This window comes from Nasonia vitripennis, unplaced genomic scaffold (genome assembly GCF_009193385.2).
Source record: "Nasonia vitripennis strain AsymCx unplaced genomic scaffold, Nvit_psr_1.1 unplaced0186, whole genome shotgun sequence".
NCBI classification, from domain to species: Eukaryota; Metazoa; Arthropoda; class Insecta; order Hymenoptera; family Pteromalidae; genus Nasonia; species Nasonia vitripennis.
The window spans coordinates 314,058-339,031 of NW_022279965.1; the positions used below are offsets into that span (position 1 = coordinate 314,058).

Sequence of the window (24,974 nt, forward strand, 5' to 3'; positions counted from 1 at the left end):
ACAACGCTGACAACAATTAAAAACCCAATAATAACAATGACGTACCAGCAAATGACGATAATGACGCACCTCAACAGAATGACAATAATTCAGCTGATAACATCGAAGCTTACACCATCAATGAACCAAACATAAACCTACGCCATACATACAGCCCACAGGACCATGTACAACTGGTAAAAGTAAATTTAATAGACGCTTACACAGTGACAGCCACATAAAAGGTACGACAATAGACGCAGAAGCATTATTCAAACAGCATGGACCCTGTAAAACCGTACATCATGCAACGAAAGACATCAAGAAAAGACAATAGAGTATGTGCAATCAAAACACACCATATGCATACGAATACCCACACACGTGACAAGAGAACAATTGACAAAAACGTTCCAACAATTCGGGAACATACTAGACATAAGACGCATAAACCCCAAAGGCAAACAAAACTAACGATCCACTGTCTTCATCAAGCATGAAGAACAAGATAGCGCGGACAAGGCTGTGGAAAAAACTCGCATAACGCATTTAACAAGACTAACTTATAATAAACTATAGGTATAAACGCGATCCACAGAACAGCAAAACACTAAAAAGGAACAGAGACAGCCGCAAAAGCAGAACAAGAAACAACACAATAAAAATTAAAACCAACAAGATGGACTGTTGACCCCGGCAACAACACCAAATTATGTATAGTAGCACCGAAAGACAGGACGCAGCAACAATTTGAAACAGACTTTACAGTATAAGCAGAGACAGTGAGCATTGAACTGATGGACGGCACTACAGAAAAAGTAGGATACGTAGTATACAAGGACAAAGTTGACGCTATTGACGCCAAACTAAATGCACCAACAAAATACAAAATAAAATGGAAATGGACGCCACAGACGGACGAAACAATGATTCATTTTCTATGTGGAGACCAGGTACCAAAACAAAGCTTCGACGACCATGTACAGCACTGCAAAATTATGTATTTAAGACAAAAAGTACTGAACAAAAAGTCAGCACCAACGACCCAAACACAATCGGACACAAGACAAACGGCATCAACACCACAGCCGAACCCGAGAGCCGGGTGTGCCTCGTGCCTTGTGTCCATTGTCCGTACGCATTGAGTCTGTGCGCTGCCTTAGCAGCCATCCTAATGATAGTAAGATGGAGTGGTTCCACCTTCACGAGGATTCCAAGTGCCTTGGTAGGCGTGGTCCTATAGGCCCCTGTCGCCCCCCTTAGCACCTGTCCGCTGAGTTTCTCTAGCGCTGCCCTAGCACCCGCCAGATCCACTCTTGGCCACCTGACCAACGCGGCGTAGGCCAGACGAGGTACCAGGACGGCCCTGTATAGCCACAGTAAATTCCGGGGACTTAGTCCCCATGTACTGCCAAATGCCCTGCGACATATCCAGAGAGCCACCAGGAATTTATCGCACTGGACCGTGAGATGCTTCTTCCAGGTTAACTTTTTATCCAGAACAATGCCGAGGTACTTAGCTGAGTCCTTTACCTGTAGGGCGACTCCAGAGAGTTTGGGTGCTCTGTAGGCATCTAACTTGTACTTGCGGGAGAAGATCACCATTTCAACTTTATCCGGGTTAACCGAAAGTCCCGTAGAGCAGCACCATCTCTCCACTTTCCTTAATGCAAGCTGCATGGCGTCCATGGCTGCGCCAATTTCACTTCCCTTTATCAGTATCAGGAAATCGTCCGCGTAGGCTTGAGCATAGCAGCCCCACCCATTCAGCGCTTCCAGTAGCCCATTTGCCACCAGGCACCAAATGGTGGACGACACCACCCTGCCCTGCGCGCATCCCTTACTGACCTTGCCGGAGACCGTTACGGTTCCGAGACTCGAGATCACAGTCCTGCGTGTAAGCATGCCCTAAAGCCATTTTATTAATGGTCCAGGCATCCCATGTAGTCCTGCCTCTTTGACAACTGCTTTGATAGAGGGGCAGTTAAACGCTCCCTCTATGTCTAGAAATACTTCCACCATTACCTCCCCTCTTTCCAGCTGCTCCTCAATGCGCCAAACCGACGAGTGTAAGGCAGTCTCTGTAGAGAATCCCGCCCTGTACGCATGTTGGTTAGGGTGAAGAGGAAGCACGGTTAGAATATCGTCTTGAATAAATCTATCCACCAATCTTTCTAGTATCTGTATATAGCCTCTGGGCTTCTCTGTGAATCCGCCAATCGACACTATTGCGAGTATTCTTGGTCCTGTTAAAGGTCCTCCCCGTTTCACGTCGCAGATCCTCTAGCTCCCGGTTCCACCATTGGGTACCCCATGTTCCCTTTGGGATGGTCCAGGGACAGCTTCTATGGAAAGAGATGTTTACTATCTCACCTAGCTCAAATGCCCAGTGATCAAGCTCATCCGTTGTTCCAAAGCTTGGTTTGAAGGATTGAAGCTCGTTCCTAAGGTTTTCCCTAAAGAACGCCCAGTCTGTTTTCCTGAGATTCTTAAAGGCCCTTGTTTCCGAGCATCTTTCCTTCCATTCGAATTGGATGTATCTGTGGTCGGACAGTGAAGGTTCGTTAGATACCCGCTAGCTGCCCACCCACCCCTCCATTCCAACTGTACACAGAGTTAGGTCAATCACCTCACTTCTAACCGAATTGTAGAAGGTAGGTTCTCTGCCCCTGTTCATAATACACAGACTCGTCGTTACCAGATACTGCAGCAGTGCGTCGCCCCTGTCGTTAGTATTCGAACTGCCCCAAACTATGTGATGAGCATTAGCGTCGCATCCCAGTATAAGAGGAATGCTTCGCTGTCTGAAGTGTTCAACAAGATCTTGTACCTCCCTTGGTGGGGGCTCTTCCTGAGAGTCGTATGGGAAGTAGCCAGAGGACACCGCAACCTCCCTCTCAGAGCCCCCTCCTACAGGGAGTTTGATCTTTATTGCCGTGAGGTCCCTGCTGCACTGATCCGGCAGCAGCAGAGCATCAAAACCTTTAACAAGTATGCAGGCCCTGGGAACGCTGCACGTGGGGTCTCTATAGATCTGACCAGCACCCCCCAGACCCCTGATCCTCCCCGCGAAAAATAGACCCTTACCCAAAACAATATAATACATAAGTTAAATTTAAAAATTAATTTAGACTGTAAGAGAACATCCTTGACAATATGTGTAACCGCAGAGCAGAGCCGAAACAAAAATTTAAAAAGGTAAAAGAAAAGAAAAATAAGAAAACAACCCATCTAAACAAACCATCGTAGAATAAGCTAAAAGGTGGAAAGCCTAAATAAAAAAAAAAAAAAAAAAAAAACAGAGATAGTAGAAAGAAAATTTGCCGATTGCTCACCAATAGCTTCTAAAAATTTTTAAGAAAAGCCGACCCAACCTATGAAATAAACTTGAATGTTCAAAGAGAAAACAATGTTCTTTCTTACCCGAGTGAACACCGCAGAGGTTGTTCGATGGATCGAATGACGATCTAAAGGCAAAGACACATGACCATACCAACAATTCTAAGCACAGGCATGAGCTAATATCTGCAAAACGAAAAGGGGCAGACAAAGAAATTTTAAAAGCTTGATCCTACCCTAAATCCATAATTTTCCAAGTAGCACCTTACACCATGCTTAGTCAATTAAAAAAAAATAATAATAATAGCATCTAGATTTGGCTCGCCAGCGTGTCACCCATGTCAGACCACTTACCCTTAGGTATTTTGCAAATATTTTGGTGTTGTTTCGGATCAAGTCAATAATTACCTTCGTCTACAAGAATCAAGTAAGTTGTCTCAATTAAAATTTTCCAAATGTAACCAATTCTATAAAATCAGACAGTTCTGCTGCGATAGTCAGTTGTACTGATCTCCCCCGTTTGGGAGAGTATTTTTGTCAAAATGGACGTATAATATACGTTGCTGTGTTACGCGCTAATCGCGGCAAGAATATGCGCGCGTCGACTCTCTCATGCAACATGCTTAACGCGGGGCGTGAACTTTTTGTATTATAACTTGGTTAAAGCATGTTTCGCGTCAAAAATTGAGACATTTTACTTATTCTAAATGCCCAAATATTCGTTCAAATTTCTACACTAGAAACTAAGACGCACCTGGAAGTATTTTTCGTCACAATCTAGAGGCGAGTGTATGCGCATAGGATTTTATATTCTAACTTAGCCAAAGTGTATTATTATCAATAATTTATTCGAACTTTTAATTGATCTATCACCTTTCGATGCCGCTACTTGACTTACAAGAATACCTTCTACACAAAGCCTCCCCAGTTCATATTAAACAAAATCTGAAGAATCTATCAAATACTTTCACATACATCTGGCTCAAAACCCAATTTTTCGCTATAAGCCTAAATAAACACAACTCCATTCCCATAACAGCTAAAAGTCTTGTAAAGTGCAAAAATTTCAATGATCTCATAGTTTGCAAAAATACCGAACCGGTCCGCGAGATAAGAAAAAATGCGGCCTGTGAAATAAAGTTTGCCATCAAGGACGCGAGTTTTGATATCACGGACTGCAGTCTACATCTACATTATAATAAAATTTTATATTTGGTCAATTTTGTAAAAACCCTCCAAAACTCGTAAAAAGAAAAAAAATTGGATCTATTTTGCGGTAGAAATGTTCTTTGAACTTAAATTATTCAAGATACCCCCAAAAAATATCAAATGTATCAAATTTTAATTAGTTTTTAGCAGTAAAAGTACTTAAGAAATGTCTGTCTGTCCGTCGGCACGTCCGTCCGTCCAGATTTTTTTGCATTTATCCCGTAAAACTTGATGTATTTTATGAACAAAAAACTATTGATTGATAAAGACAGGTACATATGATAAAAATATACATTCCTACTAAAAAACATTTTCAAGATTTGGTCCAGGTAGGAAGTTGTTAAAACAATTAAATAAAATTGACGCAATTAATTAATTTTTTTGTTATATTTTTAACATATATTTTGACGTATATATACATAGATGAATGAAGATTATTTTAAAATTGGTCCAAATGAAAGGGATGCTGCGATTAAATATTTGTGCAGATATGCTGATTTTTTTAAAGCCATTTGTTTGTGAATATAAAATGACGATTTATGTATTCATGCATATCATAAAATGTTATCTACAGATTCGATTTACATAAAAGGGATGCTACAAATAATTACTCGTGCAGATATAATCGTTTTTTTTTAAGTTTGGTGTTCGTGACATATAATGACGAATGCTGTAAGTATTCACAAGATAAAATCCGCAGTTTTGGTCGAGATCAAAGGGATGCTGCAAATAGTTATTTGTGCAGGTATAATCTTTTTTTAATTCCATGTGTTTGTGAATATGAAATGACGTACATGCATATCACAAGATAAAATCTGCAATTTTGGTCGAGATAAATGAAGGCGATAAATGGATATTCGAAGACGATGTCTAGGTATACGGGGTGGCCGATAAAGAGGTCTAGGTAGTGCGCTCCGTAATTTTTTATGTCTAGGTAAATATATCATTCGAGGGCGGTGTCTTGGTGTGCAGGGTGGCCGATGACGAGGTCTAGGTGGTGCGGTTCGTGGTTTTTTGTGTCTAGGTGTAAAAATAATTCGAGGGCGGATTCTAGGTGTAGAGTGTAACCGATGACGAGGTCTAGGTAGTGCACTCCGTGGTTTTTTATTTTCAAAAAAGTAAAAGGTTAGGCGAGTTTGATATATTCGGCAACGAAATAACAGATATATAAATAAGTTATATACTATGATGGTAAAGTAATCATTAATCAACTAGTAAATTTACTTATTACTTTTACTAATTTAAAGAGTATATATATAATAGTATCGTATGATATTTTATGACACAACGTGCGTAATCCGAGATTTAGAGAGTGCATTTTTGCACGAGCGTGCGGTCAATGGAGGTTTACGCCAGGGCGTGTCATACAGTAATAATGTTTATAGCACAGTGTGGCTAAAACCCGCTGTTAAGTCACGCTTATCTGTGACTAAAGTAGTCCGTTTTTGCACCGTGTTTATCACACTCGCTACGCTCGTGCGCTAACCTCACGGTGCAAATAAGAATTACTTTAGTCGCGAATAGGTGAGACTTGCGGATTTTAGCAAGTTGTACTATAAAATTTTATACGATACTCTTGACTTAAATGGTTCAGTTTTACACGGCGCTTAGCGCCCTCACTACGCTCGGGTGCTAACTGCGCTGTGTAAAAAAGAATCATTTAAGCCACACGTATCGTAATGTACTATTACCGCAATAAGTCAATAATGTTATACCTGCTAACGTTTTGCGCATATTAAAAAGTCACGTCGTCTAGTTGACTCAAAAAATTGAAGTACCATGAAAAGGTACCGCTATATTAGCGCATCCGAAATCCGAGAAAATCCGCCACTTGCAGCGTGTGTAAATAAGTGCGGCTGATATGTAAAGTGTAACGTCCGCCAATTCTCAGCCGAATTTTTCCGAAAATAAAATTATGAATGCACCGAAACAAATATCTTCTTGCAGCACGAACAGTGATAATATCCCCGTCGTGCCGACCGAACGTATTAAACGCACACGCGAGACACGTATAGTAACTAGTGTCGATAATGCACCGACAACAACGGTAACTTATCTACACGGGGATCTTACCCCTCGCGATCAATCATGTATCGACTACTATCGTATGGTAAATGATTACCGAATTATAATACATAATCCGTAATAGAAACCCCGATCACCTAACTCAGATATTCTCCGGACCTACAAGTTCACTCCTTTTTCTCTGCTAAATAATTCTATAACTAAACTAAAATTATTAACACTTTATAATTATTATTATCCATTGTACGTGCAATTCATGTTTATAATTTATATATTATACTTGTGTGCTTAAATGCGTGTATCGTACGCGTATATACATATATATACCCTGTATACTAGTATTAAGTTAACCAATATTTCTTATATCATTTAACACTTTTGTAACAACTGCGTAGCGTCCAAAGCGAAAACACGATCAGGAAAGCAGAAGATGCAAGGAGGTAGTTCGACTCCGAAATTCAACTTTAGTTCGAGTATAGAAGTGGGCATGTCCTAAGAGCCACGCCCACATTAGCATGCTAACTATGTATAAGAATTTAACTTTGGTTCGAGTATAGATTCTGAGACTCAAGACCACGCTCTCTTCTCCTATAAGCTTGGAAATGGGTGGGGCTTCGAGCCACTCCCTTAGCTAACACCTACAGCCTAGCATCTTGTACCATTTTCTTGGCATCCTACTACCCTGGTATACGCATGACTACAGCACACATACTCCTTCCACCCGTTCACCACCTACACCCCATATATCCATCTCTCCCACTTCCACAGATTCATGCTCCTCTACACTATACTCCTACACTGTCATATTCTCCTTATATCTTCATGCCTTCCCTTCGCCTTACATTTAGCTTTAAATAATCATTGTATTAAGAAATATTCATATGTACGTCTATATGGACCTCTTCGGTCACACTAGCCTTTAAGATAATTTTGTATATCAAATCATAACACATATGTATTATACGTTTGACTATGTATACGTCGTACGCATCGTACGACGATGAGTAAGTCACCGATGCGCTATGTTATCTGGTTTTTTCTCACACATGGAAGTCATCGATAGCCGATATACCAGCCGACACCTAATCTATCGCTCTCTTTAAACACTCACTCTGATTTCATTTCCATACGCACAATTTGTAAACTTTCTCATGTGAGTCAGGACGAGAAGACTGACTAACCATTGCATCAGCCATCTACGTCACATACAGCTCATCTAAGAACGAAGACTGCCCTCAACCAATCAGAACATCGTAACCATAGCAACCGCCGGCCATCATTTTCCAGCAAGAGCCGACTACAGCCAGCCCCCTTCAAGATTGTCTCCTCTTTCATCTTCAGTCTGTCTTCAAGTCGAAGCGGAGAAGTCAGTCCACCACTGGAGCTCGAGCTGAGCAGTCACTTGTACTTTCTCGCATTATAATTATGTCTTGCAATTTAATTTTTGACTTATATTTTGTTCGAATAAAAGTTACACTTATCTTACGCTTAATTGTTGAGTTCTACTCTCGCGAAGTTAACCCATTAAAAACCAGGCAATACCTGGCAGAGATATCGAGAAACGAACTGTGCCATCCTTTGCATAACCAAAAAAAATATACCCGTGTTTTTTCTTTGGTCGATCACAATTGTTTATAATAAATTATTTAAACAAATAACCCAAAATATTGTAATTTTGCAAAACTGAATGCGGATATCGATTCTACGGGCAAAAACACGACAAAAACCTAGGTAACGTCTTTTTGTTAGAGTTCAATTTGTTAGTGTAAAATACCTATAAACAATCGTACTCTGGGAAGGGGGCATTGACCATGCCAAATACCATGCAAAATATAGCAGAGATATCATGAAACGAACTATGCTATCCTTTGCATAACCAAAAATAAAAGTACCCGTTTTTTTTCTTTTGTCGATTACAATTGTTTGTAACAAATTATTTAAACAAATAACCCAAAATGTGGTAATTTTGCAAAACTGAATGCGGATATCGATTCTACTGGCAAAAACACGACAAAAACATATGTAACGTTTTTTTGTCAGAGTTCAATTTGTTAGTGTAAAATAAGGATAAATAATCGTGCGCAAAGTAGTAAAAGTTTCAATAAGTTTCCGAGTTATGAACCCAATTATGGCTCATTGCCGTGATCTTCTTTGTGTTTTCTGCAAATAGGTTTGCAACATTTCGTACAGAACCATTCAGTTCTCGTCGAACACGTACCTATCCCGCATTTTTTCATACTTCCTTGTTTCATGATGTGTTCTGAAGAATTTTCAAGCTTCCTCTTTTCCCTCATTCTTTTTTCATGTACAATCAACACATGGGTGGTGTCAATCTCCACGATCAACACTGTTTTGCAAAATTACAACATTTTGGGTTATTTGTTTAAATAACTTGTTATAAACAATTGTGATCGACAAAAAAAAAATACGGGTATTTTTTTTTTTGTTTATGTAAAGGATGGCAGATTTCGTTTCTCGATATCTCTGCCAGGTTTTGCCTGGTTTTTAATGGGTTAAAATTAACTTACTATCATTATGGATTAATTTACTATTTTTATAATTATAAAGTTTTCGAAGTTAAAATCGAGCATTAGTAGTAAGTAAGCCGGTATGGGGAGACATAACAAATGACGTCATCACTGACGCATCCTTATCTTATCAATGTAAACAAGTAATAAAGATAAGGTATCATGTTTGTTTATACAAACAAATAATTAACATTATCTTTATTACATGTAATATAGATAATTTTAATTAATTATTTATGTAAATAAACAATAACTTGACTTAATTATTTGTTTACATTGATAAGATAAGGATACGTACTAACGATGTCTTTATTACTAAATGATGTCATTTGTTGTCTCCACACACCAAGTTAGTAAATAAAAAAAATCATTTCTTACAATATATAATGGTTTTTATTATAAAAACAAAAATTATTTATTTGAATTATCATAAACAATGTAAATCCAATCACACATGTGTACACATACGTACAATTACGCGAGCGCACACACACACACACAATCGTGACCACGCTGTGTCGTTCGTATTGCTTCTCTCTCTCTCTCTCTCTCTCTCTCTCTCTCTCTCTCTCTCTCTCTCTCTTTTTATCTTACGCACACGCTCTCTCTCTCTCCATCTCTCTATTTCTTACGAACACGCTCTCACACATCACCCCTTACTCTTAATTACTAATCTAGTCACACACACACACACACACACACACACGGGTAAATATAATTAGTGATAAAACTTACGCGTTCACTATACACTATACACTCACACACAAACACAAAATATCACGATACGACGTCGACTGGATCCTCTTCTTCACTCGCTTCTATCTTCACGACGACAGGCTTTTCCATGTCAGCTAGGTCATCGGGAGATACCATACAATGGTACCGGCCAGAGAGGCTCCCTATAGTCGCGGTGCATGTGCATCACATAGGAATGTAGTGCGCATGCATCTCGACTGGCCCTATAGTTTAATTATACAGTGCGAAACTGCATACAGTGGGATCCGAACCACTGGAGCTTTGATGTTATAAGACACTTATGCATATAACATACAAACGTATGTAAACATAGAGGTGTCCCGATGTCAGAAAATGCCGAGAGTCAGGTTTGAACCCAGAACCTCTGGATTACTAGTCCGACACTCTGCCTACTGAGCCATCGCCGCTCTGGTATGAATGTCTCGACAAATATATAAAAAAAACTAGGATTTAAAAGAAGTGTAAGCAATTATTGTTTGTACACAAAATGTGAAAATAGCGAAACAATTTACTTGATTCTACACGTTGATGATCTATTGATTCGCGGAAAAACAATGTGAAAAATTAATGAGATTAAAACCAAATTTTCAATAAAAGACAGACGAAGTAAAGACGGTATCGGTGTTTTAAATAGTTTACTATTTTCAATATTATATTGTCTAGCTAATGACTCTATGTTATTACTTTGGTCCATTGTCATCTTACAATTTTTATATTCATAATCATTATTTATTCCTAAATAAAACACCGATAGAACAAAATTTAAGTCTAGAATCCGCACAAACAGCATCAAGTGATAAAATATAGAAATCTTATAAGAGCATTATTATATATATATATATATATATATATATATATATATATATATTAGATGTTAGTTATAGTGTAAATTATTTAAGTCGATTTCAAAATAGCTACAATGAAACTTATTATAAATATGAGTTGAGAGTTCTAAAATATTTCTATTTGACTAAAGACTTGAAGTTAACTTATAAAAAGAATGAAAATGCTGAAGTCATGGATAGGTTTGTTCATGCTGATTGGGCAGGAGATAAATCCGATAGAAAATCCACGACAGGATTTATTATAAGATTATATGAAAATGTTATATATTGGAAAGTCTGAAAGCAGGGCAGTGTTACAAAGTCGTCAACAGCCGCTGAGTACGTAGCTTTATCAGAAGCTGTAAGTGAAATCAAAGTTGTTAAAAATTTAATTTTAACTTTAGTTTAACTTTAGAAAAACCAATAAAAATATACGAGAATAACTCAGGAGTCATAGCAACAGCAAAGTTTGATAACATGACGAAAAACTCGAAGTACATTGAAGTACATTATCATTTTGTTAATGAGTGCTACGGAAAGAATAAAATTAAAATTGTAAAAGTACACTCAGAAAATAATATTGCTGATATTTTAACAAAGGCTCTGGGTAGAAATAAATTCAAAAATTTTAGAATGAATTTAAAAATTGTTTAAAGTTTGGGTAGCATAAAAATGAAGGAATTAAGGTATGCGTGCGCGACTATAGCAAGCAGGATACATAAACGAAGAAGGAAAATACATGATCGAGAAACTAGAGGAAATAGGAATGCATATAATAAACGGAGATATAGAAGGAGATTGGGAGGAACAATTGACATATCTAGGAAGAAATGGTTGCTCTACGATAGACTACATAATAACAAACGAGGAAGGAAGAGAAACGATAGAAAGAATGCTGATAGGAGGAAAATGGAAATCGGATCATTTTCTGGTAGAACTGAGAATGAAAATGATGAAAAAGATAGAAACGGAGGAAGAAGAACTCATAACCGACTGGACAGAAAAAGGAATAGAAGATTATAGAGACTGGCTAGGGAAAGCTTGGGCGCCGAAGGATTAGAGAGAGCTGAAAGAAATAGTCAAAAATACGGTAACGAAAAGAAAAGTAAAAGGATAGGCGAAGGATGGTGGGATAAGGAATTCAACACAGCAAAAATTAAAGTAAAAGAAGCACTAAGCAATTGGGGAGAGGGGAGAGAAGATAAAAAAGAATTCCTGATAGAACGTAGCAAATATAGACAACTAATAGAGAAAAAGAAGAAAGAGGAGGGAGAAAAGATGATAAAAGAACTACAGAATGAAAAAAAAGGTCAAGGCTTCTGGGAAGTAGTAAATAAAAAAAGAAGGAAAGGTAGGGAAAAACTCAGCGAAAAGATTACAGAAAAGGAATGAGAAGAATACTTCAAGAAATTACTGGATGGAAAAAACACAGAAGAAAGAGAGAAAGACAGAGAGGAAGATATGGAAAGAACAGGAGAACAAGGAAATAAAGAAAGAGAGAGCCAAAAGGAGGAAAGAGAGCAAGAAGAAGAGGTCACACATGAGGAGGTCAAAGAGGCAATCAGGAAACTGAAAAAGAAGAAGGCAGCAGGAGAAGACGAGATACAGAATGAGGCATGGCTATTCGGAGGGGACAGAGCTGAGGACTTCCTATACAACATTCTAAATAGTATATGGAGGGGGAACGGCTTCCCAGAGGAATGGAACACGGGGCTAATCGCGCCCATACATAAAAAAGGAGATAAAGATGAAGCAGGACACTATAGGGGGATAACGCTGATGGATACGGGATATAAAATATATGCAAATATAATTGAAAAAAAAACTGAGAGCTGAACTGGAGGAGAAGAAGGTTCTAGATGACACACAGATGGGATTTAGAGAAGGAAGAGGCACAGTGGATGCGATATATATAGTAAAAGCCATAGTAGAGAAAGAAATAAAAAAGAAGAAGGAAAGGTGTTTTTATTCTTCGCTGATATGAGAGCGGCGTTTTATAAACTAAAAAGAGAGGAGATATGGAAAATTATGGAAAAGAAAAAAGTAAAAGACAAGTACATAAGGAAAATAAAAGAAATATACAAAGATACACACAGCAGAGTTAGAATTGGTAAAAAAAGGACAGGAAAGTTCAAAACGGGAAAAGGTGTGAGACAAGGGTGCCCACTCAGTCCGGCGCTATTCAATATCGCATTTGCAGACTTAGAACAAGAAATAAAGAAAGTACAGGAAGGAGGACTGATATTAGGCAACAAGAAAGTATACTCAATAGGATACGCAGATGACATAGTGTTAATGGCAAATAACGAAGAAGGAATGAGGAAAATGCTGAAGAGATTTAAGAAGTACATAAAAAAGAAAGGACTGGAACTGAAAGTAGAAAAGTAGAAGATAATGAGATGCAGAAAAAGGGGAGACAGGAAGGAAAAGGTAACATACGAATGGGATGGGAAAGAAATCGAGGAAGTTAAAAGTTTCACAAACCTGGGGTATAAGCTGTAATGTAACAACAAAGAAGAGAAACGGATAAAGAATGTACGAGGGAAGGCAAACACAGCACTAGGGAAAATATGGAGTATAGGGGAAAAGCTGTTCAAAGAAAACTGGCACCTGAGGATGAAGCTCTTCGACTGCCTGGTAAAATCGCTGATACTTTCTGGAGCTGGGGGTGGAAAGAATATAAAGAAATAGAGAGGATTCAAGAGAAATACATGAAATGGGTATTAAAAGCAGATAGGAACACCCCAAGACACGTTTTAATGTCAGAAACAAGAAGAGAAGGAATCGCGGTTAAGGCAGGGAAAAGAGCGCTAAAATATGAAGAAAAACTAAGGACAGCTGAGGAAGGGACGCTTTTAAAAGAATGTTGGAAGGAGCTACAGAAGGAGGCGAGAGGACAGCAGAGAGTAAGAGAAGACGCGAATTTTAGGAAAAAATATCTGGAAGGTAGAGGAATCTCACTCCAAAGATATATGGAAAAGATGGAAGAAGTACCAGTATGGCCCGATTTAGAACAGATAAGCAAAGATATAGAGAGACAGCAGTGGACTCAAAAATGGAAAAATCAGAATACGCAAAAGAAATAAAGGAAGTAATAGAGAACTACGGAGAAACACCAGAGTACCTCAAAAAAGGAGGGAAAAAAAGAAACAAAGAACTAGAGACGTAGGCAAGATTTAGACTGGGGAATGAAACGAGAGCAAATAAATACTGGACAGAAGAAGAAAACAGAAAATGCAGACTATGCAGAGAAAAAATGGAGACGGCAAAACATACAATGGAAGAATGTGAAAATACAAAAACGGAAGGAACATGGCAAGAGAAACTGAATGGATGACAGAAGAATCTAGGGAAACTACTACAAATAAAATGGATAAGGAAAAGAGCGGAACGGAACGAAAAAGAAGAGGAAAACGGAACGCAAGGAGCGGAGCAGGCGGGTCAAGCACAAGCAATATAAGAACGTGCAAAAGAGGGGAGGTAGCAACACGAGGCGGAGAGAAAACGGACAGGTTAGAAAGCAGAGAAACAGACAAACATAAAGAAACGAAAAAAACTGGAGGAGAGACTTGAATGGGCTCTAGAAAGGATACGGGAGCTGGAAATCTGGATGCTAGAAAAGGACAAGAAGGAAAGAAGAGAAAAAGAGAAATGGTGGAAAGAGCTCAAGATGAAGGACGAGGAAATTAGAGGACTGAGAAAAAGAATAGAGAAATTGGAAAGCAAGGAGACAGAAAAGGATACACAAGGAAGGAAGGAAAAGATAACAACAATAGAGGAACGTGAGGAAGAATCAGAAAGAGAGAAAGAAACACGAAAAGTCGCTGTTCATCAGGAAAGGATATATACTAGAGACAGATAGGTAAGAGGTAAGAGAGGTAAGGAAGGTAAGAGAATGGATAAAAAAGAAAATAGGAGAGAAAGGGTGGTGGACAGAAAAGGTTAACGAAAACATGCTGAGGATAGATTTTGAAGAGGTTAAAGGCAGAAGGAAATTATGGAAATGTAGATGGGTGGCAAGAGAGGAAAACTTTTATGTTTTGGACGAGTGGCTAAGCCTAAAGAAAAGAGAGGACAGATTCCACCTGATAAAGATAGCAAGAGAGTTAGAGGAAAAGAAGACGGAAAAAGGTGAGAAACTTAAGATAAGATTAGAAAACAAAAGGATTAAGATCGGAGAAAAATGGTAAAAAAATTCACAGAAGAAGAAGCACATGAAGAGCCGTTAATAGAGAGTTGGAAAGAAGCGATGCTGTGCGAGATGAGGATGCAGGAAGACAAGAAAAAAAGGAGATAGAGAAGAAAGAGATGAAAATGCAGGAGTCAGAAAGAGTAGAACAAGAAAGGAGAGAAATGGAACAAAAAAGAATAAGAACACGCAGGTAGAAGCAGAAGAGAAAGGAAAGGAAGAGATATAGAAGGTGACAAGCGTCAGTAGAAAAGAGGAAAAGACGGAAAAGACAGAGAAGGTACAGAGAGAAGAGCGAAGAGAATACATAACACGAACAAGTAAGTACATTGATACACACACACACACACACACACAAGAATTACACACATATGAATAAAAGTATACACTACGCAAACAGTCTACACATGCAATCACACGCATTATGAAAATGAAAAGGAGAGAGTAAAAAGTAAAACTTTAAAGTTGAATAAACAGATTTATTATTATTATATATATCAGTATGACATGAATTCATAGGGAGAAACTTTAACGACGTCTAACATCACCCCTATAAGAGGAAGCAAAAGTTTTGAGAAAAATTGGTTTTTGCATTTTAGCTCTTTACTTAAAACCCGCTTAACGAAATCGTTTAATATTTTAGCAGCAAATAGTTTTTTTTTATGGTAAATCACTAAATAAACTTTTGAAGCATTTGACTTTATTGTTTTAGGATATGAGGAATCAAAAAATTTTCAAAAAAAAAATTGGAACCTTGATATCTTAAGAACCATAGCAATTTGAAAGCTGCGCTATGAACTTAGCCAAAACATATAAAATATCTACTTTTTTTCAAAATCTCTAGTGCAAGAATATCTTTTTACGTCCGAAATCGAGGCACAAATAACTTATTTTTTTTGCAGTTTTTGATTTATTATTGAAAAAAATGTGGTTAAATCACTTAAAATTTTAATAGGATAAAGTTTGACATGTGACCCATCAACATGATTTTTTGTGAGGTTATGATGTTTAGTTTCAGAGATACAAATTTTTGAAAAAAATTTTTCACCTTTTTCATTTTATCTTATGACGGGCGATATTAGCACGTCATAAGCTCAGCATGCCGCGAGAAGAAAGACTTGTACTAAATTCACACTGTTACAGGTACCAGCGCTGGCAAGGCGGGGAGAACCGCTGGACGACACGAGAGAGGCGGAGAGAGAGGGAGAGAGAGAGAAAATTCGTCGACACGCGACTGAGACGCGTGCCGCCAGATACGATCCGACCTTTGAACCGACTCCTCGCGAGACGCTCAGTACTTTCGGGAGATAGCTGCTAAGAGAGTGAAAGTCGAAGTGTGTGAGTGTGCGTGCGTATACGACGTTGCGTCTCGCTACCGCATCCAGAACTGCACTGACGGGGTTCCGACTGCTGACAGCGAACATTAGGGCGATACCGGCTAACTGTAAGTACCAGCTCTCTCTCTCTCTCACGCTACACTCGCCAGGGCTCTCCTTATCCTCCCTCGTACCTGCGACCTCGCTTGCTCGCATGCAAGCCCTGTATATAGCTTATCAATAAACGATGTGACTGTCCCTCAACAATCTCGGTAGTCGTTATTTTGCGTGTTCCTACGCGTACACTTGTATCTCGCTCCATCACCGACCCAGCCGCCTCCGCGGGCTTGCGTCTCGTATATGTACGAGATCGCAGCGTAACTGGCCTGGCCGGAACCTATTCAGCACTAGGTGCTATCCCGACGACTCTCTTTCTCGAGAGTAACGAGGTCTACGGACCTTGATTATAGCGGAGCTGGAAACTGAACAACTGCACCCAGTACACCGTTATAATCTGCGGAATAAAGAGGTCGATCCCGAGAACCGAACGAGGAAAAGTAGTTAATTTTATTTTCTTTCAAATGCATTTTAGCTAAATTGTTTGTAACAATGGGATGATTGAAAAAAACGCAAAATAGTGTTTTTCGAAAATCAATAAATAGCCATAAAAAAATAGTTGAAAAAATAAAAATTAACTGTTTCTTCCGAATTCAGAATCCAAAAATGGGTACCCGACATTTCACCTAAAGATATTTAACGTATGTTTCAGTAGTTTTATTTGGTAACAGGCAATAAACTAATGGATCTGTCACGATGTTATCGTAGAAACCGTGAATCGTATATAATTGATAAAAGAATTCTGGACAATTTTACTAAGAATAGACATAGAAAATTTTTTGCGTGAAAAATAACAGAAAATGTTTGTACTTAATGGAACTTGGAAATTCTTTGACTAAAAGGGACTAAGAAAATATCTAGGGGGAAAAAACTTGGGAAATTATTCAAAAAAAATTGGAATAACGAGACTTTGCCAAATTTCGCAAGTCAGTATTTATGCTTTTCAGAACACAACTTCGATAGAAGAATTTCAAAACTAAGGCTTCCGCCACCTAGCGGATAGAACTACACAGTAGGGAAGGAGCAAAGAAGGACTTAGTTATTTTACGAGAAAGAAGGGACTTATTTTTTTTCGAGTGAAAAAATAAAATTCGTTATTTAACAATAAATAAATATTTATGACGGTTTTGTGACACATATTGTGACGCGGGCGACGTTTTTTAGAAGTAAAGTGATGCAGTTGTGACAATAAAGCCATTTTTCAAAATATAAAAAAAGTTCCTGAAAATGGCATAAAATTTTAGAGTATTGATAGAAGAAATGGACTTAGTCATTTTTCAAGCAAAAAAGGACTTAGAAATTTTGCGATAAAAAACGACTAAAACCTCAACAGCATCAAACCGAGTTAGTTGACCCCCTTGGGTTATGGGTGTGTCGGGCGCTTCTGGCTGTGTCGGGCGCTTCGGGTCAACTCGGGCTGACCATGGTTTTATATTGACCTCTCAATATATATAAAAATAACCTAAAACCCCAACAGCACCGACTCGGGGTGGTCACGCAATGGCTTTGTTGCCGCGTAGGGTCTAGTACCGTGTTGGTTGACCATGGTCTATAGCAAAACACCATAGTTGGAGAAATGTCGCATTGGCGAAAAGTCGCATTGCCGAAATATCGTATTGGCGAAATTTGGTGAAATGACTTTAGGTGAAATGTCTTTTGGTGAAATCTCTTTAGGGAAAATGTCTTTAGGTGAAATATCTTTAGGTGAAATACCTTTTGGTGAAATGTCTTTAGGTGAAATGTCTTTTGGTGAAATGTCTTTAGGTGAAATGTTCAATTACGTCCAAAAATAGATATGCATGTAAAATTTTATTGATATTGACGGAATAGAAATATTACGGTATACACGCACACACACACACACACACACACACATCTATACGGACATTTTCTAAAAACACTTGATTTGAACTTCTAACGCATTAAGAAGTATTTTCTAGAAGTTTTAACGAAACTCAAAATTTTACTATTACAAAGCTTTCTCTAGGAGGAAGCAATAATAATATAATTTTCGAACACCAAACACACTATAATTACACATTCAATTTCAATAATTTTGACATAATAGATAAAGAGCCCAATACAAACAAAAGATTGATTTCGGAAATGATACATATACACCTACAAACTAATAGCATTTATAAGAAGACACACAGCAACTCAGCGATGTATACACTCACCTAATACACCGATTAAAACGTAAACAAAACAAAAGCGATTGATGTCAGTATTGTGACGTCGGTATAGATATTGTCAACAAACCGCTCGATTTCCCAGCACATTATATAAGCCGCGTGAAAATCGACAAGCAAACGAATTTAGGACCGAACGGCTGAGAGAACAACACATCTCCTCTCCCCCCGCCGTCCGGCATGTATTCTTAATTGGTCGCTATTGTTTTTAAATTCTAACCAAGATCTCATGTATATATTAATATGAAATAAACAGTTTCATAAGTAAACAGTTAAATAACAGTATATATTAATATGAAATAAACAGTTTCCTGATAAGAGTGGCATTGTCTACTGAAACGTCGGAGGAAGAATAAAGAAAAACCTTGGGCTTTTTCTCTCCTTCCTCACGCACAAATTGCTTTGGGAAGAACGATAGAGCCAACTACACTCTATTGTTAAATTTTTGATGATTCTGACCATCATTTTATGGCCATATTATAGTCATTTTTCGATTTTTGAAAAAATATTTTTGCTTTTTTTGATGAAATAATTTATACAATATATTTAACAACAGTTTATCTAAAAGAGCATAAAATTGCCTACTTTTCCCTGCAAGATATTTAAGATTGATCGTTCTGTTCAATTTTTATGATAAAAAAGGTGATTAAAAAAAAAATATTTTCAAAACTAAATTGTGAAACGTATTAAAAAATGTATGACTATAAAACACATTAATATCTATTTGCTGTTCATATTTTAAACCATTTTACTGTCTAGTTTTCAAGCTAAAAATCAAAAACTTAAAAAAATGGGTTTTTTATGTAGTACGATTATGGGAGTAAAAAGCTTTAATTAAGTTGAAATTTGGGAAATTATCAATCTTTTGATCACTTTGGCAAGGTTCTTTTTGCAGCTTATAAAACTATTTAGTTTAAAAGATATTAGGATTCAAATTCTTTGTCTCTCACTCTGTATACCCTGTACAACTGAAATTACTATTTTTGTTAAACCTTATAACTCGCTAACTAAGTTTTAGAATGTTTTGAAAAAATTCATGATTTTATGAGGTTATGAGAAGCCTGTAGTATTTAAAATATGAAGGTTTAAATTTTTCCATGAAAATTATATAATTTGATATTGTGACGGATGCTCCCTCAATAAAATAATTAAGATATAAAGTATTTTGAAAATCATCAATATACTGTATATTTGAATAATATTCTATCTACTGGAACTATGAATTTTGTTGAAGGAAGCTACGTGCCAAAGAATTGGCAGCGGTTCTTTTTTAGATATAGTTATCAACGATAATAATTGTTCTCATAAATGATCTCCGCATATTGGCAGGTCACCTTGACACGCAATTATTACGCAAAATGCATGGCAGTTAACATATTTCTGATTTTTCTTAATTAGTGGTACACGAACAATTTCAATATTAAAATGACTTTGTACAACTTAAAAAAAGTCAATTGTTTTAGCATTATGTTAATGTATTGAATCGGGAAATTTTCTTTCTAACAAACCACGTTTTTTGTCACTTAAACTTTTTGTTCAAGGTCTGCGCTGAATCACCTAAATAATTTGGAAAACAAGGGACATCCTAATATCCATAACTTCATGAGTACTTCTATTCATAATTCTAAAAATTTTACAAAAAAAGTGTTTTTATTGTATGTACTTTCAATAAAGAATGTATTTATTGAGGTGCAAATATAAATAAACTTACCCTCTCCTATCCCACTGTTCAGCAAAACACCCCATGCAAACCATATTGCACTTGACAAATTAAGTGCATCTTCTTCTGTTCCGTCAGTGTTTGCAAGCCTAAATCTTCCGAAAGGAGAAAATCTGTCTAAAAGATACAGAACTAAGGCAACAACGTGGACGGAAACCATAACCAAAATCCATAACGTATTACTAAATGGTTGCAAAAATGATACTAAAGTTGAAGATCGAGAGGGCTGCAATTAATAAATATTCATATTAATATAAGACACTTCATGTACGATACATAAATATACAATTTTAAAATACCATTATTTAATTTAAGAGACTGTCAGAGCGAACAATAACTATCATAACCCCATTTTGAGCTATAATCTTCTGTATATTAAAACGCGTCTGGTCGTTGGTAGTCTCCGGCTATAAGTCCACTTTACCCCTATACGCTAAGAGGTTGGAGTAAGTCGGAAGTTAACCGAAAGTAGACCGGAAGTAGACCGCAAGTCGACCAAAAGTGAACCGGAAATTAACTGGAAGTTATTTGAGAAAGTACAAAACAACCCAAAAGTGACCAAAAATAACCGAAAATGAACCGGAAATATACCAAAAATGAACTGGAAGTGACCAGAATAAAGTATATTTGCTGAACTACTCCCAAAGGGTGAATCGGAAATTAATCAATAATAAACCGAAAGCCAACAGAAAGTGAAGAAAATTGATGTATTGTTATTATATTATATTATAATATATGATATTATATTACATTATTATATTACCCTTTCACTTTATGCGCGCGCACACGACGCCTCTCTCTCTCTCTCTCTCTCTCTCTCTCTCTCTCTCTCTCTCGCTGGTGAGTACAGTTGACAGCTCTGCTGATACATCATTTTTTCTGTACTGTTTTTCTGCTGCTCCTTGCCTTCGGGCCCTCTTCTGTTGTAGATAGTTGCACGCTTCACTTTGCAACCGTCACGTCGATATATAAATCGCCGAAGGCTGCAATTTTTCTCTTTTATTATTTCCACTGCAAACTTTCTACAAGGCCCCTAACCTCCAGAACTGCTTGGCTTGGCTTGGCTTGATTTCTCACGTCTCTTTCTCACTGCAATCAACATCGTGGCGACACCTGCTGCCTCGCGGGAGAATCTTCACGGCGTCTTCACACTTTTCGAGGTCGGTATTTTCGCACTTTCTCCACTAACGCTCCATCTAGCCGTAAGAGTTACAACATCTACTCTCTCACTCCGTCGATAACTTGTCATCCTCCTACGAATATCTACTTTACCGGCTTTTAGTAAGTTATCGACGAAAAATGACAAACGGCGAGAAGAGTGTGGAAGTGCCTTTTCAGTCATGCAGCAGCTGTACACAACCTATACAGCACAAAGACCCCAAAAGGTGTGAGTTTTGTGGTCTGTACTACCACGCCAGGTACCAGAACACAACCAACGTGAAGGCCATCGTGGTGAATGACAGCCAGACCATCCCCTGTCTCCCATGTGCAGACAAAAACAACGCCACGGGTGCCAAAGTGAGGACTAAGTCCACCTCTGCTACATTATCAGCAACGGGAGTAACTGCAACAACATCAGCAGGCAAGAGCACTCCCAAACAGCAGCAGCCTGGGAACAAGATAAGGTCAGCACCACCATCAACGAACACGTCGAGAAATCCCTCACCAGCCCGCTCGGCCGGTGTGACAACGTCAACGCCGTCCGTTGAGGCTGCCTTGAGGGATATTCGCAGTGCCCTTGACGACATACTGCAATGCTCAAACGGAGGCCCTCAAGACACAGAACATCGTGTTGGAGAGGATCTCCAAAATTGAGCAGCGTCTGGGTCCAATTGAGAGGCGACTCAAGGCCTTAGATGAGCTGCCTGCACTCAAGACCCTCATACAAAATGCTGAGTCCACCATCACCGAGCTACAGGCACAAATTCAAGATCTCTCATCGAGGAGCCCGATAATGCAGCAGGTCAGCAGCAGCACTGTGTCCAGCGCTGCGGAGATTTGCAGCCTGCGCAGTGAATTGGCAGAGGTCAGGAGGCGACAAGAGCAGACCTCTAACAGTGTGGTTGTTATCACGGGCCTGCACTACACCCGTGAAACCTCGCTGCATCTCCTCGCTTTCTCAGTCGTGAGCGCGCTTGACCCCATGGTCCTCAGAAGGGACATAGCATCAGTCAGGACTATGGGAAGGTTTGATGCAACCAACAGCTCCGCCAGGGGTGACGGCAGACTGCCACCATTAGTCGTCACCTTATCTACAAGTGCGCTTGCACGCTCGATCGTCATCGCCAAAGCCTAGAAACGCAAGCTGCACACCAGCGAATTGGACGCCACCTTGCTGGAGGAAGCTAAAGCTCTGAGCCCTGACAATCAAGCTCAACGACAATCAACATCAACGAGCTGCTCCCCTCTGACGTCCACAAGCTGCGTTCGAGGGCCAGGCTAGAGGCCAAGAAGAGGCAGGGTTACCGAACGTTCATCAGAGATGGGAGACTCTACATGCGCTGCAACGACGACAGCGAGCATGCTACCGTCATCAACACCGACGCTGAGCTGGAGACTTTTTTTAGCCCGGTTCCCGCCTGCTGCCGACATCGTTCAACACTGAGGCTACAACATAAACACATCATTCCACTACATCCACCATCAAGCTCATCTGCCATGTCTTCATCCGGTTCTAAGGTATCTCTGTCCGAAGGTCTACGAGTCTGTCATTTCAATGCGAACTCGCTTACGTGTCACATTGAGATGATCAGGCTTTTCTTATCCACTCGCTCTCCATTCCACGTAATAGCAGTTACCGAGACCTGGTTGAGCGACAAGGTTACGTCCATCCCTTCACTGGATGACTACCTACTGTACAGACGGGACAGAAACAGAAACGGAGGAGGTGTGGCCCTCTACATACATAAATCACTGACAGCTAGCGTTATTTCATCATCTGATGGAGAATGGTCTGGCAAGCCAGGTAAGCCTGAATATCTTTTCTGCGAGGTATCGGCAAAGGGAATCTCTCCGATCTTCGTGGGGGTTGTGTATCGTCCTCCTCACGCTACATTCTTCCAACGCTCTAACTTTATTGACCAGCTAACAACCCACATGCACAGCTACTCCACGAAGGTCATAATGGGAGACTTCAACTCCGACCAGCTTTCTTCATCTGAAGATGCCAAGTTTATCAAGGCCTTCATTGATGAAAATTCCCTTTCTTCTGTCCCCTATGGTGACACGCATCATAAACAGGGTTCGGATACCTGGCTTGACTTGTGTCTAATCGACGAGCAGGATCGCCTGCTGTCATACTGGAAGACAGACTCACCTTTCATCAATGGACACGACCTTATCACGGCTACTCTCGACGTACAGATTCCACGATACGTACCTAACACATACTCCTACAGAAACTTTAAGGGAATCAACGCCGAGAAGCTAAGGGACTTTCTTAGCGCATGTGACTGGTCATCCCTCACCGCTTCATCACTTGATGAATGCATCTCTACACTTAACGCTAACCTCACTAACGCCATTAATCATCTCGCCTCATTACGGACTATAACACCGAGAAAACAACGTCACCTGTAGTTCACCACGGCTCTTCGTGACGTTGTATCTGAGAGGGAGAGACTTTACAGGCTTTCAGGGACTCCAGGCTTGATTCAGATCTCCGCTTATACAGACTAGCTAGAGACAATGCTCACAAACAGGTCGAGGAAGCCAGGCTGAATTATTACTATTCACGCCTGTCAACCTTGACTGATGTTGCCGAGATCTGGAGAGAGCTGGAGAAACTTCAGCTGGAGGAATTTCTGCAACTAAGGCCCCTTTGCCACCTCGCTTTAGCACAGATGAACTCAACAAGCATTTCAGCTCGATCTCCAGTGATCCATGAGCTCCTGCTGTTGAGGAGTATCTTCTAACCCTGGAAAGTTTTGACCTCCCGGAACATTTCGAGTTTGGCACCATAACTGAATCGGACATGTTGGCTGCAGTATCGCACTTCGACACCCAGGCCAGGGGAAGCTACGGCATCCCTCAGGTTGTTATCTCAAAAGCACTGCCAGTTCTCGCTCCTCTACTATGTCACATTTTCAACCTATCTCTGAGCGAAACCCGTTTCCCATCTGCCTGGAAATTGTCACTTGTGCGTGCACTCAACAAAGTCAGTTCACCAATAGCCCTGACTGACTACCGTCCGATTTCACTTCTCTGCTTTCTCTCCAAGGCCCTGGAGTGGCTGGTGCACAGGCAAGTCTCACAATACCTTGAATCAAGGCTCTTACTAGGCAACTATCAAATAGGCTTCCGCACTGGCCACAGCACTCAGTCTGGCCTAATTAAGCTAACTGATGATGTCAGGGTCGGGATAAACAAAAAGAAAGTGACACTCCTTCTACTCTTTGATTTTAGCAAGGCGTTTGACACTGTATGTCACGTCCGGCTCCTGAGGAAGCTATCCACTTTCGGCTTCTCTAAGCAGGTTATCCGCTGGTTTGCCTCCTATCTCACTGGAAGAGAGCAAGCCATCGTTGGTGACAATAGCGAGCGTTCCTCTTCGCAGCGTCTTAGCATCGGCGTCCCACAGGGCTCCGTCTTAGGTTCCTTGATGTGCGCATTGTACATCAAAGACATCGGTTTCTGCCTTGATTCCGATGTTTCCCATCTTATATATGCGGATGACTTGCAAATTTACAGTCAATACCACCTCGAGGAGCTCGATTCTTTATCAAACAAGATGAGTGCTAATGCTGAGAGGATAATGGGCTGGGCTGCGCAAAACAGGTTT

At 39.4% G+C, this 24,974-nt stretch overlaps 1 protein-coding gene across 1 annotated transcript in view; it reads right to left on the reverse strand.

Annotated features, from left to right (window-relative positions):
• LOC116418325 (glutamate [NMDA] receptor subunit 1) overlaps positions 1-24,974 on the reverse strand; it is a 294,315-nt gene that overhangs the window by 206,796 nt on the left and 62,545 nt on the right. The window contains exon 4 of the mRNA XM_031933396.1: positions 20,186-20,420. Within this exon, the coding sequence (XP_031789256.1) occupies positions 20,186-20,420 (235 nt within the window). The remainder of the gene's footprint in view (positions 1-20,185; positions 20,421-24,974) is intronic.